This window comes from Mandrillus leucophaeus, unplaced genomic scaffold, assembly GCF_000951045.1.
Source record: "Mandrillus leucophaeus isolate KB7577 unplaced genomic scaffold, Mleu.le_1.0 Scaffold222, whole genome shotgun sequence".
Taxonomy (NCBI): Eukaryota; Metazoa; Chordata; class Mammalia; order Primates; family Cercopithecidae; genus Mandrillus; species Mandrillus leucophaeus.
Genome location: NW_012102277.1, coordinates 2,931,074 through 2,939,308, shown reverse-complemented (window position 1 = coordinate 2,939,308; position 8,235 = coordinate 2,931,074). Strand labels below are relative to the sequence as shown.

The 8,235-nt window shown below is 46.3% G+C and overlaps 1 protein-coding gene across 3 annotated transcripts in view; it reads left to right on the top strand.

Moving 5' to 3' along the window:
* FAXDC2 (fatty acid hydroxylase domain containing 2) overlaps positions 1–8,235 on the top strand; it is a 34,719-nt gene that overhangs the window by 8,695 nt on the left and 17,789 nt on the right. Inside the window, exons 2-5 of one of the 3 annotated variants that reach the window (XM_011981251.1) lie at positions 3,077–3,176; positions 4,386–4,433; positions 6,655–6,746; positions 6,865–6,968. In XM_011981251.1, coding sequence (XP_011836641.1) covers positions 3,117–3,176; positions 4,386–4,433; positions 6,655–6,746; positions 6,865–6,968 — 304 coding nt within the window. In that variant the 5' untranslated portion in view covers positions 3,077–3,116. The remainder of the gene's footprint in view (positions 1–3,076; positions 3,177–4,385; positions 4,434–6,654; positions 6,747–6,864; positions 6,969–8,235) is intronic. The other 2 variants (XM_011981252.1, XM_011981253.1) reach the window with 2 other exon arrangements.

Genomic DNA, 8,235 nt, shown 5'->3' with positions numbered 1-8,235 from the left:
CCATCTCTACTTAAAAAAAAATACAAAAAAATTAGCTGGGCATGGTGGCATGCCTGTAATCTCAGCTACTAGGGAGGCTGAGGCAGAAGAATTGCAAGAACCCAGGAGGTGGAGGTTGCAGTGAGCCAAGATCATGCTGCCACGCTCCAGCCAAGGTGAAAGAGTGAGACTCCATCTCAAAAAAAAAAAAAAAAAAAAAAGGACACAAACAAACAAAAAGCGTGGGTGGGGGAATGAAACATTTGATAGGTTTAGCCCTAAAAGTACCTAACACCACTACCTCCCTTGTGCTTAATGATCCATGCTTTTTGGGACTCTGGACAGCAAACAAAGTGCCAGGCTGAAAATGACCCAAGCCAGGCACAGTGGCTCATGCCTGTAATCCCAGCACTTTGGAAGGCCGAGGCAGGTGGATCACCTGAGGTCAGGAGTTCGAGACTGGCCTGGCCAACATGGCGAAACCCCGACTCTATTAAAAATACAAAAAATTAGCTGTGCGTGGTGGCAGGCCCCTGTAATCCCAGGTACTTGGGAGGCCGAGGCAGGATAATCGCTTGAACCAGGGAGGCGGAGGTTGCAGTGAGCCGAGATTGTGCCACTGCACTGCACTCCAGCCTGGGTGACAGAGTGAGACTGCCTCAAAAAAAAAAAAAAAAAAAAGAAAAATGACCTTGCCTCATTCCAGAATCCTAGCACTGTGTGAAGGGCAGCTTCTCTGAAGGGACCCTTATCTACCTTGGAGATGCGGGCCAAACTCAGAATCGAGCCACAGGAACTGCTTAGGACAATGAGGGTGAAGAAAATAATTATTTAAAGAATAATTATTTGGAATCTTCATAAGCCCAATTTATTAACTAACATCTGTTGTCCTAGTTGTGGGGCAGGGGTGTTTACATAGGTTTAGGCTGAGACTTACCATCCTGAAATGCTTGCTCAGCTGTCCTGGAAGCTCAGGGGGTGCAGAATATGACTACAGAGCACCCTCTAACCCCCAAGTCCACAAAGGAATCCCAGCTGCCGTTCAGTATCAGAACCTGGAGTGAAGGAATGCCTGCAGCTGCACTCTACTAACTTTTCTTTTTCTGGTTTTCCCAGAACTTGCATTGAGGCAGAAACTGCACACTGACAAGCCACAGTAGTTTCCCTTGCTGTCAGTCAGGCAATGTTTGGGAAGGGAGCAGCAGAAGGGAGCATGGGTAAAGCAGGCCTAGGAGTGTGGACAGGGCCCTGTATTATCTAGAGTGTCTAAAACCCATTCCCCTGCCTCCAGGTGGGGGTTAGGCCCACGCCACACCAAACATCCTGACGCCTTCTCTCAAGTCAGAGGCTGTCTCCCTGACAGGTATCAGATGTCTCGGTATTTCTCCCTGAGAGGCTCTTCCTCTAAGCTAACTGCACCCCTCCTACTGTAATGGGACTCACAGTGGTAATGATAAGCAGCTTGCTTATCACCTCCTTCTGGTGTCCTAACTCCTCGAACACTGAAAGACACTTTATAGGTCACCATTCCCTCTTCCTTTCTTCAGCCTAAGTAATCTGTAAGAAAAAATGTGGGCTGGGCACAGTGGCTCATGCCTATAATCCTGGCACTTTGGGAGGCCAAGGTGGGAGGATCGCTTGAGCTCATGAATTTGAGATCAGTCTGGGCAATGTAGTGAGACCCTGTCTCTACAAAAAATACAAAAATTAGCTGGGTATGGTGGTTTGTGCCTGTAGGCTGTATTCCCAGCTACTCAGAAAGCTGAAGTGGGAGAATTGCTTGAGTCTGGGGGGCTTGAGGCTGGGAGGCAGAGGTTGCAGTGAGCCATGATCAGGCTACTGCAGTCCAGCCTGGGCAACAGAGCAAGACCCCTGTCCAAAAAAAAAAAAAAAAAAGAAAAAGAAATGTGAATGAGGCTGGGCATGGTGGTGTACACCTGTAGTCCCAGCTACTCAGAAGGCTAAGGCAGGAGGATCCCTTGAGCCCAGGAGTTTGAGTCCAGCTTGGACACCATAGGGAGACCCCATCTCTTAAAAAAAATCAATTTAAAAAAAGGGTTCGGCCAGGCGCGGTGGCTCAAGCCTGTAATCCCAGCACTTTGGGAGGCCGAGACGGGCGGATCACGAGGTCAGGAGATCGAGACCATCCTGGCTAACACGGTGAAACCCCGTCTCTACTAAAAAATACAAAAAACTAGCCGGGCGAGGTGGCGGGCACCTGTAGTCTCAGCTACTCGGGAGGCTGAGGCAGGAGAATGGCGTGAACCCGAGAGGCGGAGGTTGCAGTGAGCGGAGATCCGGCCACTGCACTCCAGCCTGGGCGACAGAGCGAGACTCCGTCTCAAAAAAAAAAAAAAAAAAAAAAAAAGGGTTCACGCCTGTAATTTCAACACTTTGGAAGGCTGAGGCAAGAGGATTGCTTGAAGCCAGGAGTTCAAGACCACCCTGGGCAACAAAGCAAGACCCCCATCTCCTGATTGTTAAAATAAAAATTAAAAAAATATGGGTCAAAGGGGAGCAGTCATTTCCTAAGGTCATAGGTGATAAACATGCATTTAGAATAATAAAACCAAGTACGATCATATACAAAACAATAAAACATCCGCAGAGATGGAAATAAGTGGCACAAAGTCCAGTTTAGAACTTGGGTCCTAAGTCTGGCTCTGCTACTTATCATCTATAGACTCTGGGAGGTCACCTGCCTCTTCTTGTCTAGATTCTTTCATCCTTGTAACATGGCGGGACCAGATGATCTGTAGTGCTCGTCTCCAGCCAGGTTATGATACTATCTAATAGGGAAGGCCAATGGGATAACATGTGCTAGCTTCTCTGGACTGGTGTGCCTGCCTTGAATGCTGTGGTTGGGTCTGTGAGTTTAGTTAGGCTCAGGTGAAAGATGCTGGGAATGACAGGTGCTGTCTACAGGGATGACAGAGTGACGGAGGAGAATTCGTCATCTAAGTTTCAATTACTATTATTTAAATTTAAAATTTTTGAACAACTAGTACATTCATATGGTCCAAAATTTCAACCATATAAAAACAGAAAATATTTATTGCCAGTATTGTTTTTTTGTTTGTTTGTTTGTTTGAGACAGGGTCTCACTCTGTTGTCCAGGCTGGATCAGTGGTGTGATCATGGCTCATTGCAGTCTCCGTCTCCCAAGCTCAAGTGATCTTCCCAGTTCAGCCTCTCAGGTAGCTGGGACCACAGGCATGTGCTACCACACCTGGCTAATTGTTTTTTATTTTTTGTAGAGACAGGGTGTCTCTATGTTTGCCCAGGCTGGTCTTGAACTCCTGGACTCAAATGATCCTCTTGCCTTGGCCTCCCCAAGTGTTGGGAATACAGGTGTGGGCCACTGCACCTAGCCTCAGACTTATTTCTTTTCTCTTTTTTTGAGACGAAGTGTTGCTTTGTTGCCCAGGCTGGAGTGCAGTGGTGCAATCTCGGCTCACTGCAACCTCTACCTCCCAGGTTCAAGCGATTCTCCTGCCTCAGCCTCCTGAGTAGCTGGGACAACAGGCATGCATCACCATGCCTGGCTAATTTTTGTGTTTTTAGTAGAGATGGGGTTTTGCCATGTTGGCCAGGCTGGTCTTGAACTCCTGATCTCAGGTGATCCACTCACCTTGGCCTCCCAAAGTGCTGGGATTACAGACGTGAGCCACCTGTACCCGGCCCTCAGACATATTTCTAATGATTGTCCTTCTAGCCAATTCTTGTTAGGCTGCATTTTTAAATGAGGTTAATGCCTGATATTCATATTCTTTTTCTTTTCCATAGAACTGTTGATTGGTTTCCGAAAAATCTTGGTTCATGTTTTTAAACCAACCAACAAGTAATACTAAAGAGCAAACCAAACCAACTTGCTAGAACTACTCTTTGCGTTCTGAGTAAGTTCATTGTTTTTCTCTTACAGCAACAGCTCTCTAATAAAAGGGAGAAATGAAGAGAGCATAAATAAGTTTTTCAAGAAAACATTAGAATACATTTTTGGCGGGGCGTAGTGGCTCATGCCTGTAATTCCAGCACTTTGGGAGGCCAAGGCAGAAGGATAGCTTGAGTCCAGGAGTTTGAGACCAGCCTGCGTAACACAGTGGGACCCTGCCTCTTAAAAAAGCATTATCATACATTTTTGTAGTTGGTAGACCTAGCAGCTCCCTCCCTTCCATCACTCTTTTTCTTTTCTGGCATTTTTCTAGCTATTCTTGTACATTTATCTTTCCATGTAAGTTTTCAAATCAGTTTGTCTGGTTTCAGGAAGAACAACCAATCTATTGTTTTTTTGTTTTTTTGTTTTTCAAAAATCACTGCTAGCCATACACTTTGATTTTCTCCACTCCCTACTTCCTTAGATGTTTATGAAAATAACTCCCCGGCTTGCCTGTGCTTTCTCATTCCAGATGAAGGGAGAAGCTGGACATATACTACACAATGAAAAGTCAAAGCAGGTAAATGCCAGCACCTCACCCCCAAACTGGTGAGAATGTAGTCAGTGGCTCTTGCCATAGCTGCACTTGCTATGCATCCAACATCTCCCCCAAGGGTTCGGGGTGGCTGACACATGGTAATGTCTTCATTTCAGTAACTGAGCAGAGTCCCCTTGACTCCAAACTGCCTTTTACCCACAACCCCTTTGCCTGAATGCAGAGTGCAAATGTGCGTTATGGAATTGAAAAGCGCTGTAACTGTCCCTCCCTTCTTCTCTTGGCTATCCTGCCTATAGCCCTTGGCATGCCCTATGCCTCAGGCCTTTGGAAAACCCCTTTCTATAACTTCCCTGGGGACAACAGAGGCTTTCTGGGGGTAGCTGAGAACTGGCTCTTGACCCCAGCTAACTCCTGCACTGCGTTTTCCTGCACATCACAGAGGACCTTTGTCCTGTTTATATTTCCTTCATCTGGGCTGCTAGAGAGATGAAAAAACCCAACATCCCCGAACAAATATCTAATTCTGTATGTGAAATTGAGGTTTTAATCTGAGTTTGGTTTGATCAAACTCAGAAGATTAAAACTTCCAATGAGTCTAGAAAAGTTCCTGAAAATAGCCCTCAGAGGTGAGGCAGGCAGATCACCTGATGTCAGGAGTTCAAGATCAGCCTCGCCAACATAGCGAAACCCCATCTCTACTAAAAATCCAAAAATTAGCTGGGCATGGTGGCAGGCACCTGTAATCCCAGCTACTCCAGAGGCTGAGGCAGGAGAATCGCTTGAACTTGGGAGGTAGAGGTTGCAGTGAGCCGAGATTATACCACTGCACTCCAGCCTAGGCAACAGAGTAAGATTGTCTCAAAAAAAAAAAAAAAAAAAAAGTAGTGTCCTATTAGATCAGCTCCTCCATCACCCCCTCTGACACCCTGTACATGGCCCCATTAGCTAATTGCAGATGAGCCCCAGGTACACACACTGTAGGGACCACCACCTCCAGTTATTTCCTGTGAAAGAATATGAGCAGACCCCATCTGAATTTAGAAACAGAATATGAGTGGTCATTTGTAATTCCTGTCTGTGGTACAATGGAAACTGGTGATACACCTGGCAGCTGGTGTTTTCCCTCCCTGAATCTGGGGCATTTTTTGGTCATCGAGCTCACAATGACTTCTGGTTTAGAGGAGAACCTTTTGGAGGGGAATATATAAGGACCTCCCAGTGATTTCCAGTGGTCTCTCCTTGACCCACAGAATGGCTAGTCGTCTTGTCCAGCTGGGAGCCTGGGCTAATCTTGCTGGAAGGCAGAGAGGGGTTATTAAAAGTCAGAAAGTGGCTGGGCGCAGTCGCTCGCGCCTGTAATCCCAGCACTTTGGGAGACTGATGTGGCTGAATTGCTTGAGGTTTAGAATTCTACAACATGGCGAAACCCCAGCTAACTTCTCTACTAAAAATACAAAAATTAGCTGGGCATGGTGGCAGGCACCTGTAATCCCAGCTACTCAGGAAGCTGGGGCAGAAGAATCGCTTGAACCCTGGAGGCAGAGGTTGCAGTGAGCCGAGGTGGTGACACTGCACTCCAGCCTGGGTGACAGAGCAACACTCTGCCTCAAAAAAAAAGTCAGAAAAGGTGTACAATTCACTCTTTTCTCCCAAAGCAAGAGGAGGGTAGGAATGGAAAAAATAGGCCTGGCCTATGGACACAGTGAAGCCCATATGACTGGGAAAGGATTTCCTCATCATGGTTTTGGCAGATGCTGCTATGATATCGCAACCTTGCCTGCCCATTGGAATTGCCTGGGGAACCCAGGTCCCACCACCAGGGACTCTTATGTAATTGGATTGGAGGGGACCCTGGGTATTGGGACTTTTTTAAGCTCCCAGGTGATTCCAATGTGCAGATAATGGGTAGCTCTATTTGCCAAAAGGACTGGTGATGAAATCCTATGGCTGAACAGAGGTTTGCCTGTCCTCTGACTGACAGAATTGCCTGCTAGTTTCTCTGGAGTCAGGCTAATTCCCTTCCCTCCCCCAACTTGAACTCTAATTTTCATAAACACACCCATGTACAGCCTGAGAGCTCCTGATAAGGAAGAGGCTCCCACAGAAGCTGGGAAAAGGTCAGATGTGCCTTCCTGGTTTGTTGAGATCCTGATCCTACAGCATTCCTGCTGTGCCTCAGCAGTGAGCTGGGTATAAAGGCAGGAGGCTTGCTGGGGTTTGACATTTCCTTGCCCTCCTCCAGGAGGGACACATCTGGGGCTCTATGAGGAGGACAGCTTTCATCCTGGGCTCTGGACTTCTCTCATTTGTGGCCTTCTGGAACTCAGTGACATGGTAAGTTGGCTCCACCCAGTTAGGGTGCAGTGTGGTGGTGGTTGGGGGTAGATCATAGGGGAAGGAGCTGTCCACCCACTAGTCTTCACCCAGAAACCTGAATGGTTTTTCTTCCAAGGCATCTTCAGAGATTTTGGGGTGCTTCTGGCTACTTTTGGCAAGCCCAGTGGGAGAGGCTGCTGACTACATTTGAAGGGAAGGAGTGGATCCTCTTCTTTATAGGTGAGGTTCCCAGACCACCAGCACCTAGTGTGTGGGTGCGTGATTATAACTTAATTCTTTTTCTATTGTTTTGTTCTCTACTTTGGGAATTTTCAGTTTATTATTCCAAGGGATGAGGACTTGAAGTTCAAAAAAGTGGTAGTCCCAAAGAATACTAAACTTGTGGGCAGTCTGGAAACAGGATGTCTAAAAAAAGAAGCTGAGAAGTTGAGACTCCTCCCAAAATATAGAAAAATGAGAAATATTTTATGTAAAAATGAATGCACGTTTAGAGCAATAATCCTGTTTCTACATGTAATTCCACAAGCACAGAGGGCTGCCCTGTCTTGTCTGAGACTATGTACCCTGTACTTGATACAGTCAGTGCTTGACAGCAAGTGGCCAGTCAATAAATATTTACTGACAGCTTAAATGGCTCCAAACAAGCCTAAGTAAATAAATGGAAGGAAAAGCCATGCAAACATGGATATTTATAATAGCATTATCTATAATAGTGATTGTCCTCAATCATACATTCAGTCAAATCATAATTATACACAATTTAATATATATTATATGTAATATACATTTATTAATATGATATATAATGTTACTATGTGCTAAACTTGTTTGGAAGATATAGAAATATTTAAGATGGGAGGCCAGGCACAGTGGCTGACGCCTGTAATCCTAGCACTTTGGGAGGCTGAGGCAGGTGGATCACGAGGTTAGGAGTTCGAGACCAGCCTGACCAACACAGTGAAAGCCCATTTCTACTAAAAATACAAAAAATGTAGCTGGGCGTGGTGGCAGGCTCCTGTAATCCCAGCTATTTGGGAGGCTACGGCAGGGAGAATCGCTTGAACTTGTGAGGGGGGTTGCAGTAAGCCAAGATTGCACCACTGCACTCCAGCCAGGCGACAGTGTGAGGCTTCATCTCGGAAAAAAAAAAACAAAAAAGAAAGAAGTATTTAAGATGGGGCTGGGCACAGTGGCTCACGCCTGTAATCCCAACACTTTGGGAGGCCGAGGCAGGCGGATCACTTGAAGTCAGGGGTTCAAGACCAGCCTGGCCAATATGGCAAAACCCCTTTTTCACTAAACACACACACACAAATTAGCTGGGCGTGATGGTATGTGCCTATAATCTCAGCTACTCGGGAGGCTGAGGCATGAGAATTGCTGATGAACCCGGGAGGCAGAGGTTGCAGTTAGCCTATATGGTGCCACCACACTCTAGCCTGTGCAATAGAGCAAGACTCTGTCTCAAAAAAAAAAAAAAAAAAAA